Consider the following 26,747-nt stretch of genomic DNA (forward strand, 5'->3'; position numbering starts at 1 on the left):
AACTGGCAGCTTGTAATAGTTTTAGCTCCCACATTATAGGAAAAAAATGCATGTGTGTTTAAGTCTGAATGTATTAAAGGTTGGCCAGAGACACGTGCTTCTAAATGATCAGTGAATACCAATCATAGAATCATAGAAACATAGAAAATAGGAGCAAGAGTAGGCCATTCGGCCCTTCAGGTCCTGCTCTGCCATTCAAAATGATCATGGCTGATCGTCTAACTCAGTACCCTGTTCCTGCTTTTTTCCCATATCCCTTGATCCCTTTAGCATTAAGAAATATATCTATCTCCTTCTTGAATATATTTAATGACTTGGCCTCCACTGCCTTCTGCGGTAGAGAATTCCACAGGTTCACCACCCTCTGAGTGAGGAAATTTCTCCTTATCTCGGTTCTAAATGGCATACCCCGTATCCTGAGACTGTGACCCCTGGTTGTGGATTCCCCAGCCATCGGGAACATCCTCCCTGCATCTAGTCTGTCTAGTCCTGTTAGAATTTTATATGTTTCGATGAGATCACCTCTCATTCTTCTAAACTCTAGTGAATATAAGCCTAGTCGACCCAATCTCTCCTCATATGTCAGTCCTGCCATCCCAGGAATCAGTCTGGTAAACCTTCATTGCACTCCCTCCATGGCAAGGACGTCCTTCCTCAGATAAGGAGACCAAAACTGCACACAATACTCCAGATGTGGTCTCACCAAGGCCCTGTAAAACTGCAGTGAGACATCCCTGTTCCTGTACTCAATTCCTCTTGCAATGAAGGCCAACATACCATTCGCCTTCCTAACTGCTTGCTGCACCTGAATGCTCGCTTTCAGCGACTGGTGTACAAGGACACCCAGGTCTCGTTGCACCTCCCCTTTTCCCAATCTAACACTATTCAGATAATAATCTGTCTTTCTGTTTTTACAACCAAAGTGGATAACCTCACATTTATCCACGTTATACTGCATCTGCCATGTTCTTGCCCACTCAGCCAACTTGTCTAAATCACATTGGAGACTCTTTACATCCTCCTCACAGCTCACATTCCACCCCAGCTTTGTGTCGTCTGCAAACTTGGAAATGTTACATTCAGTTCCCTCATCCAAATCATTGATATATATTGCGAACAGCTGGGGCCCAAGCACCGATCCCTGCGGTACCCCACTAGTCACTGCCTGCCACCTGGAAAAAGACCTGTTTATTCCTACTCTCTGTTTCCTGTCTGTCAACCAATTCTCAATCCATGCCAGTATATTCTCCCCAATCCCATGTTATTTAATTTTGCACACTAACCTCTTGTGTGGGACCTTATCAAAAGCCTTCTGAAAATCCAAATACACCACATCCACTGGTTCTCCCCTATCTATTCTACTAGTTACCTCCTCAAAAAACTCCAGTAGATTTGTTAAGCATGATTTCCCTTTCATAAACCCATGCTGACTTTGTCCAACCCCGTTAATGCCTTCCAAGTGTTCTGTTATCACATCCTTTATAATAGACTCTAGCATTTTCCCCACTACTGATGTTAGGCTAACTGGTCTGTAATTCCCTGTTTTTTCTCTCCCTCCTTTTTTAAATAGTGGGGTTACATTTGCCACCCTCCAATCTGTAGGAACTGTTCCAGAGTCTATAGAATTTTGGAAGATGATCACCAAAGCATCCACTATTTCCAGGGCCACTTCTTTTAGTACTCTGGGATGTAGATTATCAGGCCCTGGGGATTTGTCAGCCTTTAGCCCCATTAATTTCCCTAGCACTATTTTTTTTACTAATACTGATTTCCTTCAGTTCCTCCCTCTCACTAGACCCTTGGTTCCCTAACATTTCTGGGAGGTTATTTGTGTCCTCCTTTATGAAAACAGAACCAAAGTATGTGTTTAATTGTTCTGCCATTTCTTTGTTCCCCATTATAATTTCCACCATTTCTGACTGTAAGGGAGCTACATTTGTCTTCACTAATCTTTTTCTCTTGACATATTTATAGAAGCTTTTACAGTCAGTTTTTATGTTCCCTGCTAATTTACTCCCATACTCAATTTTTCCCCTCTTAATCAATCTCTTTGTTCTCCTTTGCTGAATTCTAAACTGTTCCCTATCCTCAGGCTTGCCGCTTTTTCTGGCAATTTTATATGTCTCCTCTTTGGATCTAATACTATCCCTAATTTCTTTTGGAAGCCACGGTTGAGCCACCTTTCCTGTTTTATTTTTGCGCCAGACAGGAATAAATAATTGTTGTAATTCCTGCACATGTTCTTTAAATATTAGCCATTGCCTATCCACCGTCATCCCTTTTAGTAAAGTTCCCCAATCTATCATAGCCAACTCACACCTCATACTTTCGTAATTTCCTTTATTTAGATTCAGGACCCTAGTTTCGGATTCAACTACTTCACTCTCCATCTTAATGAGGAATTCTATCATGTTATGGTCGCTCTTCCCTAAGGGACCCCGCAAAACAAGATTGTTAATTAATCCTTTCTCATTGCACAATACCCAGTCTAGGAGCACCTGTTCTCTCGTTGGTTCCTCAACATATTGGTCTAGAAATCCATCACATGCACACTCCAGGAATTCTTCCCCCACAGTATTATTGCTAATTTGGTTTGACCAATCTCTATGTAAATTAAAGTCACCCATGATTATAGTTGTACCTTTCTTGCATGCGTCTCTAATTTCCTGTTTAATGCCCTCCCCTACATCTCCACTACTGTTTGGGGGCCTATAGACAACCCCCACCAACGTTTTCAGCCCCTTGGTGTTTGTTAGCTCCACCCATACAGATTCCACATCGTGATTTTCCGAGCCAATATCCTTCCTCACTATTGCATTGATTTCCTCCTTTACTAACAACGCTACTCCACCTCCTTTCCCTTTTTGCCTGACATAAGTAGGAGGTTATATATATGAACAGGAAGTGCTACAGGTAAGATCAGTGTCAAGTACCTATCTGAAAGATGTAGAAAGGATAAATACCAATCAGAAGGGTAGAAGCAGGGAGACTAGTTAGGGGGAAGGGGGCAAGGAGGTATAGCAGGTGGGTAGGAAGCAGTAGGGAACTCGGTTGGGGAGATGGGGTAGGAAGGCAGATCAGTGAAGAGGGGACAGGGAGACGGGTCGAGGAGAAGGAGGCAAGGTAGTCGAGCAGGTGGGAATAGAGCGGGGAAACTGGTCGGGGAGAAGGGGTCAGGAGGCAGATCAGAATGGAGGGGCAGGGAAGCCAATTGGGGAGAAGAGTTAGGGAGGCAGATAAGGAGGGAGGTAGTGGGCAGGGAGGCTGGTCAGAGGGGGTGGTCAGGGAGACATATCAGGAAATAGGGGGCAGGAATGCCAGTTGGAGGGAGTAATCAAGAAGGCAGATCAGGACGGAGGAGGCTGGGAGGCTGCTGTATCCATCCTGTAACATTCTGCATATAATGGAACAGTTCTATTTCATATTAGTTCTATCACAGTAAATCTCAGTTCGCTAACAGGTTTGCTGGTGAATGCATTGCCCCCTATGCAGCCCACGAAGATCCCAAGTTTGATCCCTGGTCTGTGCTGGGTTAGCTGCCCTCAGCAACCAAGGCACTACAATTAGCCTCAATACCCCAGGGCTAATCTAACCCAAGGTTCCTTCTCCTGGTTGCTATCCTGCTGAAAGATGTAGAAAGGATATATACCAATCAGAAGGGTAGAAGCAGGGAGATTAGTTGTCTATAGATATCAGACGAGGATGGGATAAGGCTCAGCTTTGGTATCAGTTACCCCACTCCCCTCTACACCCCCCCACCTGCCCTCCATGGTCGAACAGCCTGCCTACTTCTCCAGGCTGGAGGATGAACAGCCATTTGGGCAGGCTTACCCATAAGCCTGTGGCCCAAAAATAATCAGGAAGGGGAGGGGGGGGGATAAAATTGGGAAAGGATTTTGGAAATAAATGAGAAAATATGGGTGCAGCAGGGGTAGGATTCAGGTTGAGGTCACATTGTTATGTAAAGGTACACTAGCCATGTAATTCAGAGTGTGTCCTGTAGGATACAATATTCCCCTCCATCCCCTTCCAGGTCTTTAATAGGGGTGGGAGGAGCGCTTGACGTTACTCTGTCTCTGCCTGCAGTAAAGAAACACTCTCGATTCAGACATCTTTTTTTTTTTCTCTCTCCTTCCCTCAAATGCAGTTCGGTTCTTTCCAACAGGTTAACTTGCTGTCGGAAACCTCGGGCACTGACCGGAGAGTGAAGCAGGATGAGGGATTGCTGGAAAGCCGGAAGAGCCGGACAGAAAGCAAGACATTAAGGACCTGCTCTACTGAAACGCCTTCCCCCCACGCCACAGACTGGAGGAGCTGCCCATATTCCTGCTAAGGCTGGGCTCGAAGGTTTGCTTTGCAAAAAAAAACCCAGCCAGCATTAGCCTGCTGATTCTGAATTAATAATATGGTGAATTCAGGAACGGAACAGCATTGAATTGTGTGTGTTGTGTCTCTCTGCTCTCCCCCCTAGGCAGGCAATAGAGGGGGAGAAGAAGGAGGAGAAGAGGGAGGTGGTTTATTTTTTTTTGATCAATTTCAAAGCGTGAAACTGACACGGAGTGTGGCTTAGAGACGGCGCCCGGATCGCTCTCCCTCCCTCCCTCTCTCTCTCTCTCTCTCACACACACAAAACCCAAGCTTCCCAATCTGTAAACAGGCGAGAAGAGTGATCGGCCGGGTGAAGGACAGGAGGAGCTGGGTTTGCGTCTCCAACTGGACCCAGCGGCCAGGATGTCCTCTCAAGGAAGATTCAAAAAGGACAAAGAGATCACGACAGAATACGAGACCCAAGTCAAAGGTCGGTTCCCCAAGTATTCGCTATCCTTTCAGTGAAATGGGAATGGGAGGGATCCCTTGCATATTATGGATTGTTAGCCCAGTAATCGGTCGGCTCTCTCTCCACTGGTTCGTGCCACAGAGAAGTTGCTGGGGACAGTGGGATATCGCTTTGGGTGTTTTTGAGAGGGAGGGAGGGAGGGAAGGAGGGTACTGTTTCAGAACTGCATTGCAGTGTGTGGGGAAAGCTGGGGACTGCTGTAAGCGATGGCAAGCTAGCTCAGCTTAGCTCTGCAATGAATTGTGCTGACGATCAGACAAGCCTCCCTTGTCATGTTGGAGGCGCTTTGATCCCTGTCTCCCGTGCGTTCGAGTCCTCCAATTCCTTGTAGCCCTTCCCCTCTTTTAAAATAAGTAGTTTTTAACAATCAAACCGGACCTCTTGCTCTTAAATATCGATCGCGAGAGATTCCCCCTTTTAATAGCTTAAAAAGAAAAAAAACATTTTTTTCGCAAAATAATCCCAAAATTGTACCCATTTGACCAGAGGCTGAGAGAGTGTTGGTGAGGAGCCAGATAAAAGATCCCCTCCCCCGGGGTTTGAAAAGACAGTCTCAGCCCCCGCCTGCCGTTTGAAAGTGCTCTCCCTCCCAGTGCAGTGTACAGGACCTGGCTCTGAGAGCTTTCTATATCTCCAATAATGTCCAACTCCAGTCCTGAAATTGATCCAACTCTCGGGTCAGTTTCACTCTTTGATATTGGGTGTCTGTTACCATCGGTGGAGATCCCACATTGTTCAGTTCTAGTGGCCTCTTTTAGACAGTCTCCCACCCTCGGCTTTCTGTTTTACTGGGGTGGATGGGGAGACAACTGTTCACACCTCCTCCCTCCCTCCTCAATAAATACCCCACTGTAGGATACTAAGCCACCCCTGAGAGAGTTTCTGTGCTCGCCTACCTCTCCATTCCGTCCTGTCTTATTGCACTTATCCTTACAGTGGAAGAATGATGCTTTGAAGTAAGCTTGTGGCGTCTAGTACTAAGCACTTCCCCCTCCCCTTTCCAACAGTGGGTTTGTCAGATGTATTTTTAAACCCATTAACTGGACTCTAAACCACCAGCCAGGTCACCACTCCATGAACTTTGTGGTTTCAAAGTAACTTAAATTGTTTCTGTCTGCAGCTCCCTCCCCTCCCTGTCGTCGCCCCCCCCTTTCTGGTTGGGTTATAAACCCCTGCCTTATTTAACCCTGCAGATTTTATGTCTGTGTGTGTGGTTTGGACTAAAGTGGCTTTTGCTGATGGGGAGGAGAGTGGGCAGAGAGAGAGAGAGAGTGAGTTCTAAGGGTCTGCAGAGGCTGGTGTTTGTAATTCCACCTGGTCCGCGATGGAGAGCAGGATCCTGAGAGGGAGGAGGAGGGGTTGCTGTCTAATGCTGCTCTCTCTCCCTTTCTCTGAGCCTCCAGAATGAATGATTTACACTGGGAATTAATGCTGATGGAGAGGGGGATGACCTTCCCTTTTTCATTGGCAGCCCCCTGCACCTGGGGCTCCCAGAACTTTCAGGTCCCAGGTCCCAGGAGTCCCAGCACACCACAAGTGATGGATAGCAGCTAGAGGAGCGGTGGTGGGCCAGTGTCAGACACAACAGAAAGTACCGAGGCACCGTGGTCAGAATGGAAGCAGTAGTTTTCATATATTTCGAAGGCTGTGGTTAGTTTTATGGCCCACATTGTGCAATTTTGTTTTTGGCAGGGACTTGACAGACTGGTTTGTCATCGTAACCTTGAATCATGAGTGCACATGGTTACAGTTAAAGGGATATTACCATTCCACTTTGCGTTTCATTTGCCCAGATACATTCCTTTTTTATTTTTTCCCTCATTCCCTCCCCCATGATTTCCTTTTCTTTTCTCCGCTCCTGAAGGTGCTGATGAGGTTCAGTTCCATGACTGCCGGATGCCCTCCAACACCTCACCCAATTGGCCATTTTTCATGTGTGCACCTTGATTGTGTCAATTATCAAGGGCCTCACAACTGAGCCTGATCCTGTCCTTACTCAGTGTGCACACAGGCACACGTGCGCACACAGGCACAGGCACACATACGCGCGCGCGCACACACACACACACACACACACACACACACACAGACGCATATGCACGCACACACACAGACGTGTGCACACACGCTTTTCAGCAGGATTCACTGGATAGTGATCAGGAGCAGGAGCCCTAAATTATTTTTTTCCCCTAATGACCCCCTCCCCCAAACAAAGCACTGAGGCCAGTTGTAGCACCCTAATTACCACCTCAGGCTGAGATCAGTTAACTGTATAGAGCAGAATGAAACCTGGACCATCCTAGCCATTAGGGTCCAGTACAGCACTAGCACAGTATGCCTGCCTCCTTATAGCCAAATTTAGTGCCAACAATTCAAATGAATAGGTTAGTATTGGTATAATTAACGATTAAGGTGTTGTACAGTTACAATGAGCAGGTTAGTATTGGTGTATGTAATGATTGAGGTGTTGTACAGTTACAATGAGCAGGTCAGTATTTGTGTATATAGTGCCTGGCGGACAGCTAATTTGATTCTTATTTTTAAAAAGGGGAGATAGAACAAGTCCAGGGATCTATAGACCAGTTAGCTTAATGTCAGTGGTAGGAAAGATAATGTAATCTTTACTCACAGATGTAATAGAAAAATAGCTAGAATCCAAAAATATAATAGAGTAGTCAGCGCAGATTTCAAAAGGGAAGGTCATGCTTGATCAACCTTATTGAATTCTTTGAAGAAGTAACAAAGAGTAGACAAGGGTAATATAGTAGATGTAATATATTTGGATTTTCACAAAGCCTTAGGTAAGGTAACGAATAGTAAATTCATGCACGAGATCAGAGCATGTGGAACCAGGGGACAAGTTAGTAGAATGGATAGCAAGCTGGCTACAAAATAGAAAACAGAGAGTAGGAGATAAGGCTAGTTACTCAGACTGACAAAGGGTGGGAAATGGTGTTCCACAAGGATCGGTGCTGGGACCACTGTTGTTCATCATTTACATAAATGATTTGGACTTGGAAATCAGAAGTACAATTTCAAAATATGCAGATGACACCAAATTCAGGTGTAAAGTCATGACTGTGACAAAATACAAGAAGACACTAATAAACTAGCAGAATGGGTAATTGGCAAATGAATTTCAATATAAATAAGTGTGAGGTGGTACATTTTGGTAGGAGGAATAGGGAGGCCACATTGTTCTTGGAAAATAAGAGTCTAAATGGGGTAGAGGAGCAAAGGGATCTGGGGGAAAAGATACACAAATCACTGAAAATAGTGACGTAGGTTAATAAGACCATAAAAAAGCAAGCAAAGCACTGGGATACATTTCTAGAGGGATAGATTTGAAAAGCAGAGAACTTATGTTAAACTTGTGTAGAACCTTGGTTAGACCACACTTGGAGTACTGTGCACAGTTCTGGTCTCCATTTTATAAAAGGGATACAGAGGCATTGGAGAAGGTGCATAAAAGATTTACAAGGATGATACCAGAACTGAGAGGTTATACCTATCAGGAAAGATTGAACAGGCTGGGGCTCTTTTCTCTAGAAAAGAGAAGCCTGTGGGGTGACCAGATAGAGGCCTTTAAGATTATGAAAGGGTTTGATAGGGTAGATGTAGAGAAGATGTTTCCACTTGCGGGGGAGACCAAAACTAGGGACCATAAATATAAGATAGTCACTAATAAATCCAATAGGGAATTGAGGAGAACTTCTTTACCCAGAGAGTGGTTAGAATGTGGAACTCGCTACCATAAGGAGTAGTTGAGGCAAATAGCATAGATGTGTTTAAGCTTCTGCTTAAATGCATGAGGGAGAAAGGAGTAGAAGGTGATGCTAATAGAGTTAGATGAAGAGGGGTGGGAGGAGGCTTGTTGGAGTATAAACACCGGCATAGACCAAATGTTGACCGAATGGCCGGTTTCTGTTTTAGTATTGGTGTGATTATTAATTGAGATGTTGTACAGTTACAATCAGCTGTTAGTATTGGTGTATTTAATGATTGAGTTGTTGTTGTACAGTTACAATGGGCCAGATTTTGCTATGAAAATATCGGCCATGTTAACAGCGCTCACCATTATTTCTGTGCAAATCAGACAGTAACTTCCGGTGACCACACACGCGCAGTTAAACGCGGAAATCCAGAAGTTGCTGAACGAGATACACTGCTGCTCCATAAGTTCCATGAAAACAACATCTTGCCAGCTGGCTCCCCAATCAAATGAATAGAACAGCATGAAGTTCCTGCAATGGCGACGTAGATATGAACTAATCTCGCCAGAAAAAGTTAGGGCTTCTCTGTTCCAATGTAAGTATCCTTTTAACAGTGTGGTAAGTCTTAATGACTGCCAAACAACCTCTCTGGCACTGAAAATTAACTGTTACAAGTGTGGAGTCTCATTCCTTCAGATTTTAATTGTTGTTGGACATTTTAAAAAAAAATTAAATTAATTTTTTTTTACTTTTTCTTTCTATCTCTTTTATCTCTGTCTATCAATTCAATCTTTCTTACCCTCTTTTTTTCTGTACCTGATTTAACATTGAATTCATTATTCCAGCTTGCACTCCCTGGTTTAGTGTCTGCCTGGCTTATTAATATGGTTCAGTCTGATTGGTTAAGGAGACACACAGTTGCTTGTCCTGTTCACACAAGTACCACATGCCCTGTAGAGGGCCCTGTGCTTTTTGGATCTCTAATTTAGAGGAACTTGCTGTGCAAAAGCTCATAGGCGTGCACCTGCCCAGAGACTTTCTAATGAACGGCTAGTGCTGTTCGCCACTCACAGCAAAGTCCGGCCCAATGAGTAGGTTGGTATTGGGGTATTTAACGATTGACATGTTGTACAGTTAGAAAGAGCAAGTTAGTATTGGTGTGTTTAATGACTAAGGCATTGACTGTATGGTGTGACTTAATGCAGTTCACCCCTCTTTCGAATTAAAAGTTTGCCCTGTTAACATTTCTTTGTTTACTCTTTAATTATAATTATATGAATTAGGTGAATGATTTTTCTTAACTGACTAGTGGTAAAAATTTCTCTCGAGCATGAGCTGAGAATAAGATCAGGCTGCCTGTGAGAAAGCAGGCCAGATTGTTTGCTCTGGTAAGTAATGACAAAAGGAGGTGCCATGTTTCTATGATGGGCAGATGCACATCATGTCTACAGTAGCATTTATTGGTATGCCAGGTGCTTGGTGGTGTTATTGTTTAACACAATATTTTACCATTGTGTCTTTGCATTGATTTTTATTGACAGTGTGGCCAAAAGCTACCTGAACCTAGGAAGAAATTTGACACCCCTTCACTAGTTCTTTTGCTCATTTGAAGCAGTTGACTTGGAACCTGCAAAACTGACCCTCAGGGGCTCAGAAGCTTAAGAGTCATGTTTTACTTCATCATAAGTCAGTGTAATATATACTGGAGAAAATGAAGAATCTGAATATTTCCTAAGTTTATTTTGGCAAACAATTTAACACTGGTGAAAGTTAAGGTATTATACTCCTCTGCTAACTTAGCTTGTTTCTGCATAATTTTACATGATACAAAAATTTTGATTTAATAGCTGCACAGTCCCTCAGCATGGTTTTCTTCTGTTGGTTTGTAGAGACCTGGAGTATTTGGTGGTATCCCACACTATTTCCAGTGCATATATCCACCACTCAGGATTCATGATTCGCTGTGCTACTGACTAGCTCAGATATTGTTCACAAAAGTTTTTAGAAAGTGCAGCATTACCCAAATACAAAGTATTGCACATTAGCCCAATTGTAACAAATTATACATGGAAAGAAAGAAATAACTTGCATTTCTATAGCACTTTTCACAACCTCAGGACGTCCCAAAGCGCCTTACAGCCAATGAAGTGCTTTTGAAATGTAGTCACTGTTGTAATGTAGGAAACATGGCAGCCAATTTTCACACAGCAAGATCCCAAAACAGCAATGAAATAAATGACCAGATCATCTATTTTAGGTGTTGGTTGAGGTATAAATGCTGGCCAGTGCCATAGGATCTTTTACATTCACTTGAGAGGGCAGACAGAGCCTCAGTTTTATGTCTCATCTGAAAGATAGCACCTCCCACAGTGCAGCACTCCCTCAGTACTGCACTGAAGTGCCAGCCTAGTTTATATGCTCAAAGTCTCTGGAGTGGGGCTTGAACCCACGACCACTGACTGAGGTGAGAGTGCTACCATTGAGCCAAGGCTGATACCTCAGGAGCAGTTTAGTGTTGATTTAACAATTGAGACATTCTACAGTTACATGTAGTAAGTTATTGGTGTATTTAATAATAAGCTATTAATCTGTGTCAGCTTGGCTCAGTGGTAGTGCTTTTACCTCTGAGCCAGAAGGTTATGGGTTCAAGCCCCAATGTGAACTTTGAGTTCATAATCTAAGCTGATACCGTAGTGCACTACTGAAGGGGTGCTGCATTGTTAGACGTGCCATCCTTTGGGTGGCACGTTATACCGAGGCCCAATCTGACTGTTTTAAGTGGATATTAAAGATCGGATGACACTATTTTAAGAAGAGCAGGAAATTCTCCTGGTGCCCCAGCCAACATTTATACCTCAAATCAACAAAAATAGATTATCCAGTCATTCATGCATTTGCCAGTCATAGGACCTGCTGTGTGCAAATTGGCACTATGTTTGCCTATATAACAACAGTGATATTACCTCAAAATTAACTAATTGGTTGTAAAGCACTTGGGGACATCCTGCAGGGGTATTAAGGTACTATATAAATGGAAGTTCTTTCTTTCTTACTAATTGAGGTGTTGTACAGTTACAATGACCAGGTTCGTATTGGTATATTTAATGATTGAGATGTAGCGCAGTTACAATGAATAGGTTAATACTGGTGTAATTAATGATTGAAGTGTTGTTGTATAGTTACAATTAGCAGGTTGGTATTGGTGTATTTAATAATTGAAGTGTTGTGCAGTTACAATGAATAGGTTAGTATTGGTGTAATTAATGTTTGAAGTGTTGCACCGTTACAAGATGACTTGCGTTCAAACAATAAGCTTTATGCCTGATCCAGTAGCTCTAACATGCCTGTTCGTCCCATGGAACTCTTGTATCGGGAAAATAATACAGTTTTCAATTGCATGCAGCAAGGAGGGGGAGGAACTCCAAGTAAATTCGGGGGATCACGGGTTATTGCACAGCTTGTATCTGAGGAAGAGCAAGGGAGGTGGTGGCAGTGTCATTCTAGAGGAGACAGTGCGATTCAACACAAGTGAGGATACAGGAGGAGGATCAATTTGCTGTTTAGAAGGAACAGGAGAGGGCAGTTCAGTGGAGCACTGACCACAATAGTATCAATGAATGTTTTTTTTGGCTAAGAGCCCACTGAATGTGGAACCCCTGGAGTCTGAATTCTGATGGTGGTGACACTGAGATTGCTCCTGGCCATGTAGATTATTGAATTACTGACTCTCACTACAGATATTTAATGCAGTCTCAAAAGCCACTGCATGGATTTTACTGTTTTGAATTTTTCATATTATGTGAAAATAAGATCTGAGTTTTGGCAGATACAGGTTCGAGGGGAGGCTCTTAGACCTGAGCACTTGAGGTGAATTCAGTCAAGGACGTTAAATTGCAGAATGGATATCTTTCACATTTTTGGCGTCCAACAAAGGTGAACTTCCATTGAATTCATCAAAAACTCCCAGATACAGCACGGGTAACATACAGAGTGAAGGCCCCTCCACACTGTCCCATCAAACACTCTCAGGACAGGTACAGCACAGGTTAGATACAGAGTGAAGGCCCCTCCACACGGTCCCATCAAACACTCCCAGGACAGGTACAGCACAGGTTAGATACAGAGTGAAGGCCCCTCCACACTGTCCCATCAAACACTCTCAGGACAGGTACAGCACAAGTTAGATACAGAGTAAAGTTCCCTCTACACTGTCCCATCAAACACTCCCAGGGCAGGTACAGCATGGATTAGATCCTGTCTCTATTATGCTCCAAAAATATGCTTAAACGACTACTTCAGAAGACCACGTCTTACTGCACCAATATGACAGTTCACTATTTCCCACACTAGCCATCCTGTGTCCACTGAGGGAGACTGCCAGTCAGTGCTGAATTAGGAGCAGAGTCTTGTGCTGGGGCTTATTGGAACTGAGAACTGGGTTGAGATTGTCCCAACCACATTTCATGTAGGGACCTAAAACATTGTGGTCTCAGTGGTTCATTGGCTCTGGGGGTACCACTAAAAGGAGTAAAAATAATTCTGTGTGAGTTGAACAAAAGCAAAGTAAAATCCTGACAATGGATTTTCAATCCCAGAGGACTGTAGTTTACCAAGTCTAAAGAACATCTGGAAAAAGGATTTCCTGCAGATTTTTGATGCTGGAAATGATAAAAAGGTTTGGAAATAGAACAGGGTTGTGCAACGGTTCTTAAAGGGACATTGACAGCCGGATAATTTCCTCTCCCCGCCCCAGACTGTCTGGATACTTGCATCAAAGATGTTGTTTATGTCATGAAAAGAATATTTCAACTCTGGTGTGTGATGTCATTGTAGTCTATTCGTTCCTCCTCCCATCAAACTCTTGACCGGTCACCCACCCATCCCATTCATTTAATACTCTGTGAACCTTGAGCATACAGACCATGAGGAGCATCATGAGTGCCCAATGTGTTTGGACTCACCACTCGCTCCTCTCAGCCCAGGAGTTCAGCATGCCTATGGCCTGTAGCCTTTTCCCGATGCAGAAATCGTGTCTGCACCGTTATGTACTTACGTGAGGTCCACGTGAAAATAGTGCAGCGTTCCACGTGGGCGGCAGTCAATGTCGGCAAACTATTCAGCTGTGGGGGGCATTGCGGCAGAGATGTAGAGTGATGGATAGTGAGATTGTGTGAGAGTAAAAGACTGAGTGAACAAGTGAGAGAGAGAGAGTAAGGGATAGAAATTGGGCCGTGTTGCGCCAGTTGTTTTGGTGCTCCACGCCCTCTCAAAGTGCCAAGATGGCATCTTGGCTGCACACGCACGTTTCCAGTGTGAGGTGCGCCGGATGCCATCTTTGTATAGGTATTAGCTCGTGCGCAGAGAGCGAATGCCTAGACAAAGATGGCATGTAAAGTAGGGAGAAAATGCATACAATCTGTGTGCAACGCTGATTTAAAGTGATAGACACCATTTTGGAACTGAATGCTCAACTCAATGCACAGACCTAACTTCGCACACCTGAACATGTCTTAGACGACCTGGAGGACCCCCCACCAGTTCTATTTAAAGGAACCATGCAGGTGTTGCAGGTTAGTTGCTGGATTACTGCTTCTAGCTGCTGTTGGAATAGGAAGTGTTTTTTGAAGGTCCCTATACTTAATGAGTATATTTGTGAGTGGTTTGGCAGGTACTGTCTTACGGGTCGGAAAGTTACAACCATAGTTGAACAACATTCCTGGCAACCATGGGCAGACTGTTAGGGCTCCCGCTGGGCATTGAACATAACTGGGAGCATGCAGAGAGGCCTCACAGCAGATCAAGCTGCGAGGAGAGGGAGGAGCAGGAGGAGGAGGCGCAGGGCACTGAGCAGGAAGCCATATCCAATGAGGGCCTTCAGGGAACAATACTCTGACCTCAACATGAGCGAGAAGCATTGCATCTGATGGCTGAGGTTCACCAAAGAAGCCATGACTGTGATCTGTCAACTGCTGTAGCCACACCTACAGCCTCAGAGCAGGGCAAGAGCAGCATTGTCTGTGGCTGTGAAGGTAACTGTGGCTCAGGATCATTTCAGGCCTCTGCTGGTGATATGTGCAACATCTCGCAGTATGCAGTGCACTGCTGTATAAGGGAGGTCACAGACGCACTGTCCGAGTTGAGGAACAGGTGCATTGCGTTCCCTCTGGATGGAGACAAGCAGAATGAGCCAGCAAGGGGGTTCACTCACATTGCTGGCTTTCCCATGGTGCAGGGTGCCATTGACTGTACGCACAGGGCCCCGCATATCAACTCTGCCGTCTTCGTCAACCGAAAGGGCTTCCACTCCCTGAATGTGCAGCTGGTGTGTGACCACACACATCAAATCATGGAGGTCGATGCTCGCTACCCTGGGAGCAGTCATGACGCCTTCGTTATGCGGTAGTCCAACGTGCCAGCTATCTTTCACTCAGCTCAGTAGATCAAAGGCTGCCTACTAGGCAACAAGGGCTATCCCCTGACGCCGTGGCTCATGACTCGGATCAGGAACCCATACACTCGTGCAGAGCAGACCTACAATGAAAGCCATTCTGCCACACGCAACATCGTGGAGCACACCATAGGCCTCCTCAAACAACGCTTTCACTGCCTGGACCGTTCTGGAGGAGCCCTGAAGTACTCTGCTGAGCAGGTGGGACGATTCATGGTGGTCTGCTGCATGCTGCACAACCTCACCATCATGAGGGACCAGACCTTGCCACTGATGATCAGAGAAGACCCTGAGCCAGAGATGGAGGAGGAGGATGGGGCGGAGCCGGAGGAAGGTGCAAGGATGCAACTAGGAACACACTCCTTATCTGCAACAGCTCTGCAAGCTCGCATGATATGTGCCCGGTATCAATAATGTGAACGACATCCCCCAACTCACCAACAGTCCTACACTCCCCCCGCCCCCCTGTCCACGCCCATATGACAATCAAATCGCCGTCCACCTGATTACACATTGGTTTCCCCCTCAGCTCATCGCACAAATAAAAACCACCAACAAATGCAAATTCAAAGTCACATTTATCAATTAACAAATGAAATTATACAAACAGAACAGGACTATTCACCCTTGTGCATTGCCTTAGTGCCTGTTGTTCGTGTGCCTTTACCTAACCAGTGCTCCTATGAGGTGCTTCCCCAGTGGCTGGAGCATGGGTGGTGGAAGGCTGCTGAGGAGCGTGCAGATGGCTTTGGAAGACGACCTTGAACAGCTCTGGGCCGGGAGGGCCCGGTTTCAGACTGCACCTTCTCGGCATGGGCTGCATCAGTCTGGCCTGGCTGACCGATAGGCAACAACAAGGGCACTGGCAGAGTGGCAGGGGTGGGAGCAGGAAGGCTGTTGCCCTGAGAGGACAGCAGGTCCAACTACTATGGCGCCATTGCCACTCTCCTGGGGCGGCACCTCAGCAATCCTGGTGATCAGCTGGAGAACGGATTGCTGGAGTGCTGTGACGCCCTGGAAGCCCTGTTCCACAGTGGTCCCAGGAGACACAAAAGCAGCAGTCTGAACTCCCATTGCAGCAGTCTGAGCTTCAACTGTAGCTTGCAGACCTGTGATGACATTGGTTTGTGCTGCAATGGAAGCCGCTACATTGGCCATCAGGCGCTGCGTCATGGTGGGTTCCACAAATGTACTGATGGAGGTGACCACCCGTTCCATGCTCCGCACAAAACCCTGTACCAAGTTGGAGCTGGACTCCTCCATGCCCCATGTCATTGTGCGCTGGCTTTCTGGAGACTTTCCAATGCCCCAAGCATTTGTTGGTGCCCATCAGCCGTCTTCTCTAGCCCGGCCCATCAAAATCCTCATCTAACTCCTCTGCAGCAGAACTACTGAGCAACCTCGCCCTCCGGCGAGCTGGCACCTGTGGTATCCGTTCTGTTCCACCCCGCCCCCGGCTCCTGCACACTTGTGCTCGGTGTCACACTACGTGCAGATCCCCCCTCCAACCCAGCCTCTGAAGGACGCGCAGTGTCAGTATCGGAGCTGGTGGATGCGAGTGTCAGATCAAGTGACGGTGTGGCTTCAGTGTCCTCCTCCTCCTCCTCGGACGGTGCCGCCACGTGTTCTTGGGTATCTGCAATGACAAAGGGAAACAGGTTGAGTTGTGGAGTGGGGAGAGGAGCAAGTAAGACGTGTGGGCCGACAGCATCTGCAGCACGTGAGTCAGAAAAGATTATGGGAGGAGGGAGATGTGGAAAGTGAGAAGAAGCATTAGATATGCAGAGACCCCGTTCATCGGGACCTCCAGCGCGACATGTTGTCACAGGTGCAGCGATGGCCTGGCCAATGATCTGAAGCACAGTCTCCTCCAAGGGAGTGAGAATGTATAGGCGTGCCCATCCTCCCTCGGGTCCCTCCTGCTGCCGGCTGTTATGCGCCACCTTCTCCTGCAAGACAGAGGACAGTGTGTCATTGAGTCTCCTGCAAGGTGTCTGGGTGATGTGCCTGTCATGGTTGAATAGCTGCCAGTGTGTGGCTTGTGAGTGGTGGCTGTGTGGCCTGCAAGTGTGGTACTATGAGCGGGTGAGATGCAGCATGCCGAGTGCAGCATTGCATGTGGATGGGCAGTGTTTGTTGGTGGGTGGGTGACGGGGAGTGTGATGCATGGAGTAATGGTGCAGTTGGTAGGATGTGCCACTTGACACTTGCATTCACTCACCTTGACCACTCGTGTCAAATCATTGAACTTCTTTCGGCACTGCATCCACGTGCGTGGTGCCACGCTCCTGGCGTTCACTTCCTGGGCCACAGCCTCCCAATGCCTGCAGAGCTGCAGTCTGGAGGGTCTCCTGCTACCCTACGAGTACATGTTGGCCCTCCTTTCGTCCACTCCTTCCACCAGGGCTTCCAGTGCATCATCGGAGAAGCGTGGAACGCACTCTCGCACAGGTCCTGCCATCCTTCCGGCCATCTCTCCCTCCTCCCAGTGGACTGTGCTGTGCATGTGCCATTTAAAATATGTACCTGCACCTTTTATGAGGTGCAGGCTGCCAATGACGTGTGCTGACCACGCACCATTTCAGGCTTCCTGATTTCAGGCAGCCTCTCAGCAGCGCGAGTAGCGCTGGCTGCACGGAGCTATCATGCTAATTAGCAGGCAGCAAGAAGTTCATGTGCTGCCTGCGCAGGGACCACCGGGCGCAAGTTAGTTACAGATTGCGCTACCCGCGCCCGATTATTGGCCTTATCCAATTTAACCCCCTAAGTGTATATGAGAGTAATTTAGGGCAGGTATGAGAGGGTGAGTGAGCGAATATGAGAGTGACTGAGTGAAAATAAAAGTGTGAATGAGTAAGTGTGAGTGAAGGCGTGAGCGGTGAGCGTGTTTGTGAGTAAGTGTGGGAGAATGAGTCCGAGTCAGTGAGCGATAATCAGAGTTGTAATCCAGGGGACACGCAGCAGTCTGCAGCGGACTCCGACCTGAGCATTCGCCTTCTCACCTTCCTCACTCACCCTCCCACAGTCATGGCAGAGGTGGGAGAAAGAGAAAACAAAATTCATTCTTACAAACTGTGAGTACCACTCAACTACTCAGATATTATACAAGACCCTGCAGCAGCTAAAGCATAAAAAGCTAGCCTGAATTGACATACGGCTCATGTACTGAAATAACATCAATTTTGAAGTCCTTTTATAATCGTTCAATGTCATTTACTTTTGTGATTTCCATCGCTTATCATTTTGTCAATCATTTTTATACTACCTACACCAAACAAGCCTTTTCACGACCATACATGTGCAGATTTGACATCAGATTCAGTAGGTTTTATTTAGTATTGTCTAGTAAAATAGAGGGGACAGTATAGAGAGAGCTTTACTCTGTATCTAACCCGTGTTATACCTGCCCTGGGAGTGTTTGATGGACAGTGTAGGGAGAGTTTTACTCTATCTAACCCGTGTTATACCTGCCCTGGGAGTGTTTGATGGGACAGTGTAGGGGGAGTTTTACCCTGTATCTAACCCGTGCGATACCTGCCCTGGGAATGTTTGATGCTGACAGCGGGTGCCTGAAATGGAAAGTGTACCATTCTCTGCCACTAACATCCCTCACCTTGACCAGCACTAAATACACATTTTTTTAAAAAAATGATTTTCAGTCAGCCCTCGGAGAAGTGAGGCGCTCAGTGTCGACATGTCCCATGTTGGGTCATGTGACTGCGGCTATGCAGAAACGAGCAGAGTCGATTGGGGTTAACAACTGCACTCCCCCAGGCCCACAGAACCACCTTAAAGCAAACAAAAAAACTTAACGGGGCTACATTTAATCTTGATATCTACCACATGGAAAGAATTAGTGGGATTTCTTTGAAAAAAAGATATGATCAGGGTGTTGCACAGTTACTGCCATAAGTCTCTAAATTGACGTGCATAAGCTGACTCTCTGGTTGACTTTATAGCAGTCAACTGCTGGGAACTTTGTTTCTGAACCCTTCGCTCCCCCACCCTCCACTTTCCCTGTTCAACCTGATTACAGTCACAAACTGGTGAGGTTTATTGGACCGTCTCTTTCAGCCTGGGTTTCCTCGGCCCACTCTAGACAGGCTGGTCTGTTCTTTGACCATGTGGTACAATACGGTGAATTATCTGTGAAGGGCCGGTTGTCCCTGAGACTTTCCTTCTCTTTATATGCAAAATATATATACTTTTTAAATTTTCCCTCCTCATGGCTGATCTGTATGTCAAATCCATTTACCCGCCTTTGCTCCATATCCCTTGATATCCTTACCCAACAAAAATCCAGCAATTTCATGAGACATGACATGTGCTAAGTGTAACATGCTTGGGAGGAACAGGTGACTTTGGACCTATGGTTCCCAAAGCTCTCCACCACTGGGGGTTTTCCTCGCCTCATGTCTGGAGCTATTATAGACTAATTGATAGCAATTGGTTGCTATGATTAGTCAACAACTCCATTATTGTCGCATCATGCAACTACCAGGATGGTAGAAGGCGAATTAGATGGACCTTTGGTCTTTTTTCATCTAGCAATCATTTATTCCAAAACCCTTCCCCCTCGCTACATCTCTCTCCAAATTGAAAAGCCTCTTCAAAACCTACTTTTTGAACCACACTTGCGGTCATGTCCCTGAGTCTTTTAATTCCTGGCCGGTATTGTTTATTCTTCCTTTTCTTTTGTGAAATGCCTTGGGATTTTTTTTTTTGCTTGTTGAGTCAGAGGTACTATATAAGTCCCAGTTGCTGTTGAAAGCTGCTGCCGCCTAGCTTGGACTGAAAAAGTAGGAGGAAGAGGAGATTGAGGAATGCTCCACAGTTTTGAGGTCCTGAAAGAGAAAGAGTTAGAGGAGGACACAATACGATGAGTCTTGGTTTCCACATAGTGAGGATGCAGGGAGGAGGAAGGGAGTGTAGGATGTGTATTTGGAACTCAGGAGGAACCAGAGAGGATTGTTAAGAGCAGCACTCACTATAGTGGTATCGATTTGAAATAGATGAAGAGGAAAGTGCTGCATTGGTGTGGCATTCCCATTGTCTGCATCAGCTATCTTTCATCCTTGTGGTCTCTCTCTGAGTGAGACTAATGATTAAATGCTCATTTGTTTTTGAATTATAGGCAGTGGTAATCTAAGAGCAGGGACAGGTGCCAGGAATTTCCGCTGGGGTTCTCCAGCGGAAACCCCCCTAGAAAAGGCATAAATGGCTAAAAATTGGCTGAGGGCACGGGGAGAACCCCAACAGAAATTCAAGGGCCAGTCTCTCTAAAGAATTTTCTATTACCACAACTGATTTTCCTCTGAATCTTTTTGTAAGCAAAAACCGGAGATATGATGGACTGCACCGTGGGAGCCCAAAGTTGCACTTAACACTCCTGTAATATCAATGAGGGGGTGCAGAGTCCCATCTCAGGAAGAGTATTCCCCACCCCTCCCCTTCCCCATCCCCATCCCCACAGCACTGTCAGAGTTACAGAGCTTTTGTGGGGGGTTGCGAATGGGGGGAGGGTGCAGTGTAACGTAAAGAGCACCCATTGGTAGCCTGAGGAATTATTTTTCCTCTGCCAAGGATGGCTGGCTATTCCTAGCGATCTGGAATGATCTGCAGTCAGAAATGTAAGTTTCCTTGTACTGCTACTGATGCTCTGATTCTCGTATAGGGTTGCCAACTCTGGTTGGACGTATTCCTGGAGGTTTCATCACATGTCCTCCAACCACCCCGCCCAGTTAAACAGCCTTTTTTTTTCCTTCTCCAATATTTTTATAACTAATAAATGAAAATGAAAAATATACACATTTTTAAAAGTGAATTTTCTCCCAGAATTGCTTGCAGGAGTGTCCAGGAGATTAATCTGTAATTCCTGTAGACTCCAGGGCAATCTGGGAGGGTTGGCAACCCTATCCTCATATAGAAGAATGTACCAGCACAGAAACAGGCCATTCTGCCCATCAACTCTGTGCCGGCGTTTTTCTCCACATGAGCCATCTAATCCTGCTCAGTCCACATTCTTCTTTCTCGAGCAGCTATTGAATTCCCTTTTATAAGAATTCATGGATACCTGCTTCCACAATGGTTTGTGGTGAAGAACTCCACCTTTCTAGCCATTCTGTGTAAAGAATTCTTTTTCTAGCCTCCGTTTTAATTCTTTTTGTGACCATCTTCAATTTGTGCTCTCCCGTCCACCCGTAACCCCTGTGCTCGCTGACATACATTGGCTTCCGGTCCGGCAAAGTTTGATTTTAAAATTTTCATCCTTGTCTTCAAATCCCTCCATGGCCTCGCCCCATCCTATTAACCACATAACCTTCTCCAGCTCTACAACCCTTCGAGATCTCGGCACTCCTCCAGTGACTCCTGCGCATCCTCGATTTTCTTCGCTCCATCATTGGCGGCTGTGCCTTCAGCTGCCTTGGCCCTAAGCTCTGAAATTCCCTCCCTAAACCTCTCCACCTCTCTCTCCTCCATTAATACACTCCTTAAAACCTACCTCTTTGTCCAAGCTTTTGGTCATCTGTCCTAATATCTCCTTATGTGGCTTGGAGTCAATTTTTGTCTGATTACGCTCCTGTGAAATACCTAAGGACGTTTTTCCACAATAAAGGTGCTATATAAATGCAAGCTGTTATTGTTGTTATCTCAACGACCAGTGGAAATAATCTGTCACTATTTATCATAACCCTTCGTAATCTTGAAGACCTCTATCAGGTCGTCCCTTAACCTTCACAGATATCTATCCTGCAATGTAAGCTTTTTATTCATTCTCAGAATGTGGGTGTCACTGGCAAGGCCGGCATTTATTGCCCATCTCTAGTTGCCCTTGACAAGGCGGTGGTGGCTCTTCTTATTGAACTTTGTAGCTGTTTGATACAACTGAGTGACTTACTAGGCTACTTCAAAGGACAGTTAAAAGTCAACCACACTGGGGCCAATTCAAGAGTACCAGTTAGTAGAGTACAACATAAAGATGCAACAAGTGATTGATCTTCAGTGTTCTGTAGTTTATGGTCCAATTCAGGTGTTCCTTAAAGACAGGGAACTAGGTTGGTGCTGCAATGTCCTGAGGACCTAAGTGACTTTACGCCAGGTCAAAACTCTGGTATCTACGACCTTAAAACTTCCAGGAAGCCTGATCACTACCCAGTGTCCCCTGCTGGACATCAGTTGTGGACAGGATCCGGCCTTGCTGTGAGCCCCTCCATAGTTGATTAGCCTGCTATTCTTATTGTCCAGGCTTATTCATGATAAATGGCCACTTGAGTGAGGTAAAGAAAGGCACCCAGTCCCAGTGAAACTGTAAACCAGAGGATGGTGGCACCTTCAGGCTAGTGCTTGGGGAGAGGAGCTTCTAGCAACACTCTCTCTATTAGCCTGAATGTACTAAGCTTTGAATATGATAGGGATCTTTAAGACCTGTACTATTTAGAAGATGGAACTAGTAATCTTGGCATTTCCATCACAATTTTTCCAATGTCTACCAATAACAGAAGTGAACAGTAATAATATTCACCATTCCAGATGTTAGTAATATTGACAGATACAGTTAACAACCTACTGTGTGCAGAGCTTGTTACAATAACAGATTTTTGGAGTCCAATTCAAGAGAGTGTTGGAAGACAGAACTATTGGACAGAAGTTGTCTTCCAAGGTTCTGGCTTGACTGTTGATTTTGAAGAAATGTAAGCTCCTGCTCGTGGCTCATTGGTTAAAGTTAATGTCCAATGTGTTGCTGAGCCATGGAGGCCACCAGATAGCTAATCTCTGCTAGGACAGCAATAGGACTGCTATCCTTGGGCTTGAGAAGGGAAATCCCACGCAGAGTTCCCATTTCTGATCGCTATCCAGTGACTCCTGCTGGATTCCCTATGGGGATCAGGAAGCATTGATGCAAAATGCTTGCCTCAGGAGATTAAAAGGTTGGGGTAGATGGGGTGGATTGTACACGGGCTGTGGAAGGAGTGGGCTTTGAGGGGCTGAATGGTCTTGTCCTGGTCTATGTTTTTCAATGATGTGCAACTCCTAAACATGCTACAGAGGAATACCCCATTGCATTGTGTTGGCACAGATCCTGAGCTTTCTGGGAGAACAATATGTCTGAACACATTGAGTTTCCTCTTGTCTGAGCAATCGCATGTCTGCTTTAGTGCATGCTAAAAATGATTGGAAGCTACATCTGTCAGAGCGGATCTCTGAATATCTAAAGAAGCCCATAGCCTGGCCTGCTGTCATACAAAGAGAGAGACTGAGTTGTACTTGCTTAGAAAATGGCTTCTACCTGCAGGGCAGAGACAGAATGCTTGCAGGTAGAAGGAAGAGCTGAGAGAGTAATCTCACAGTGGTTAGTTAATAAATTCAACTGATGCCACGTATTGGATGAGCCTGTATTTTTTTTAAAAATGCAGTGTCCTGATTCAGCTGAATGCTGTACACTCGAGCTCACTTTACAGATAGGCCGGCCCAATTTGAGTTGCCTTGACAAAACCACTCAATGTTCTATGTCTGCAACAAAAAAAAAGCTTTTTATGCTTCTAATGGAAGCTCCATCATCCAAAGGCCTCAATTAGCTCGCTGCTACAATAACCACCCTAGGCAGCCATTTTTCTATAATATGTACACTGTGGCATTGAAGAGGCTTTTTTATTCTGTGAACTGTGGTTTTATTGTCCTTGCTGGATGATTCCGCGACAGCTGGCCAAGATACTTCATACAGTCGACTTCCATACTGAAGTGTCGATCGTTGCAATGTAACCACTGCAGGTTTACTATAATAATAATAAAAAAGAAAGAAAGTCTTGCATTTATAGCGTAATTCACAACCTCAGGTCGCCCCAAAGCACTTTGCAGTCAATGAAGTCGTTTTTCAGGTGTAGTCACTGTAGTAATGGAGAAAACGCGGCAGTTGAGTTGCGCACAGCAATGAGATAATGACCAGATAATCTGTTCCAGTGATGTTGGTTGAGGGATAAATATTGGCCAGGACACCGAGAGAACTCCCCTGCTCTTCTTCGAATAGTGCCATGGGATATTTTATGTCCAGCAGACAGGGCCACAGTTTAACAACTCATCCGAAAGAATAACCTGCAGGTGCCTGAGCAATCACATATCTGCTTCAGAAGCCAGTACAGAAGATGATTGGAAGCTACTGTTCTGGCTGTGTATCCCAACATTCTATTGGCTTTTTAAAGAATTATTTCTCCAAGTTGTCTTGACATAGAATTACATCAAAATTACAGCACAGAAACGGGCCATTCGGCCCAACTGGTCTGTGTAGGTGTTTATGCTCCACATGAGCCACCTACCACCCCTCTTCATCTAACCCTGTCAGCATTTCCTTCTATTCTTTTCTCCCTCATGTGCTTATCTAGCTTCCCCCTTAAGTACATCCACACTAGTAGCCTCAACTACTCCTTGTGGTAGCAGGTTCCACATTCTAATCACTCCCTGGGTGAAGTTTCTCCTGAATTCCCTATTGGATTTATTAGTGACTATCTTGTATTTTAACCTCATACAGCAAGGAAAGGTTGAAATATCTGAACTTGTACCTTTTGGAAGAGATGCGATTTTGGCGTGAGTTAATTTGAGGTTTTCAAGATTATGGGGGTGTATTTCCGCCAGGATTCTCCTTTTTTCCGGGGCTTCCCAGAAGTGATGGCGGACGACAGGATTCAAGTAAAATAAAAGATAGGAAGATAAGAGGAGAGGTAATGAGGAACTTTTCCTCCTAAAGGGTAATTGGGTTTTGGGCTAAGTTAACGGAAGGACATTGTCTGTTCATTTTGTCCATTTCAATCAGATGTCTTGAGAGGAATTGAGGGATATAGTGAGACTGGTACAGGTGGGGTTGATCTGTCAACAGTGGGGTTGCCAACTCTGCTTGAAAGTATTTCTGAAGGTTTCATCACATTATCTCATCACACCTCCAACTGCCCCCCCCGCCCCCCCCAGTCAAACCACTTTTCTCCCCATTTCCAATATTTTTATAACTAATGAATGAAAGTTTTCAAAGAAAATGAAAAAAATCCCACAATTTTATTTTTAATTCCACTATGATTTTTCTCCCCGGTTCGCTCGCGGCAGTGTCCCAGAGATTAATCTTTAATTCCTGGAGATTCCGGGACAATTCTGGAGGGGTGGCAACCCTAATCAACAGAGGGACAGTCTTTTGGACTTCATGGCCATTTCCTGTTTGAGTGACAATTCTTGTGTTTGCCTTTCTATAGTAAGCCACAAGGAATTGTAGCTATGACTCATCCTTTGACTTGTTTCAACAAAGTTCTTGCCTTCCATCTTTGGGATTGACCCATGCCCAGAGTGAGGTCAAGAACCAGACCCAGTATAATCCACTCGGTCCAGATGGGATGTATCCAGATGAATCAATAAGGAGACAAATGCCCAATAAATGTAACCAGTCATTGTTAGATTTGAGAAGGGAGACCTGAGAGCATTGTTAAAATATGTTTTTCTTCAATCTCGAGGTCAACAGTACAGACATTGCGCCATCTAGTCCGTGGTGTAAACCAGTCCTTTAACATGCCTCGAAGGTTGCTTCAGTTTACGCTGTGTTGACAGATCCTGCAAACTAGTTACCAAACCGGTTTGATAAACACTGTTTTGTGACAGCGTTGATGGGGTCTGACTTTGTTTGTGCGTCTTTTTTTTATTTCAAAATATACTTTATTTCATAAAATTTAAAAATACTACAATTCCAAGGTGATACAATTCAAAACAATATAACATGGATTGTACACAATACGATTCCAATATTACAGTTTAAAATGCAGTACATATCTTATAATACATGCTGTACAGTACAGGGTGGGGTGGCTTTACACGGTGGCCTTTCCCCATAGAGCCTTTGCGTCGGTCGCACCTTGCCTCTGTGCGTCCCACAGCATGTACTCCTGGACCTTAGAGTGTGCCAGTCGGCAGTACTCGGTCATGGACAGTTCCTTCAGTTGGAAGACCAGCAGGTTTCAGGCGGACCAAAGGGCCTCCTTCACCCAGTTGATGGTCTTCCAGCAGCAGTTGATATCTGTCTCCGTGACTTTGTCTGCACGTCAACTGTTTTAATGGCCCTTTATGTTGCAGGCTAGGTCTTGGGACAACGGCCAAAGAACAGCATCAGCTAGAGTTGCCAACTCTCCAGAATTGTCCTGGGGTCTCCAGGAATTAAAGATTAATCTCCTTGGCAACCCAGGAGAAAAATCATAGGGACATTTTTTTTTTAAATGTGAGTTTTTTCTTCATTTTTTTGAAGACTTTTGCTTATTAGATATAAAAGTAGATGAGACAAAGGCTGTTTGACTGAGAGTCAAGGATCATCCAATAGGGTAACAAAGAGCCTGTTTGCTTTCCAATCGGCATGGGAAGGCAATACACCGCGAGGATGGGCATGTCGTGCGACCAATGGCAGGCAGTTGGAGGCGGGAGATCATGTGATGAAATCTCCTGGATTATGTCCAACCAGAGTTGGCGACCTTAGTGTTGTTCCAAATTTACCTTTTGTATCTCCTTCGCTCTCCCGCAAAGTGTCTTCCGAGCGCAGAGGCAGGCGCAGAGAGCACCCAACAAAATGGCTGCTGTGCAGGCGTAATGTAATTGCGTCAAGACAACCTTAGCAGGTGAGTTTCTGACAGTGTATACTGGACGGGACAGGGGTATCTATCTGATAGCGCAATGCAAAGGGGCAACTATACACAGCAAAGATTGGGCCATTGTTATTGGCCTCAGTTAGACT

At 45.4% G+C, this 26,747-nt stretch overlaps 1 protein-coding gene across 1 annotated transcript in view; it reads left to right on the forward strand.

The window, feature by feature from the left end:
* Window positions 1-4,057: 4,057 nt before the first annotated feature.
* Window positions 4,058-26,747, forward strand: part of srgap3 (SLIT-ROBO Rho GTPase activating protein 3) — a 254,657-nt gene continuing 231,967 nt past the window's right edge. Inside the window, exon 1 of the mRNA XM_067998977.1 lies at window positions 4,058-4,798. Coding sequence (XP_067855078.1) covers window positions 4,732-4,798 — 67 coding nt within the window. The 5' untranslated portion in view covers window positions 4,058-4,731. The remainder of the gene's footprint in view (window positions 4,799-26,747) is intronic.

The sequence above is a fragment of the Heptranchias perlo genome, chromosome 17 (genome assembly GCF_035084215.1).
Source record: "Heptranchias perlo isolate sHepPer1 chromosome 17, sHepPer1.hap1, whole genome shotgun sequence".
In the NCBI taxonomy this organism is placed as follows: domain Eukaryota; kingdom Metazoa; phylum Chordata; class Chondrichthyes; order Hexanchiformes; family Hexanchidae; genus Heptranchias; species Heptranchias perlo.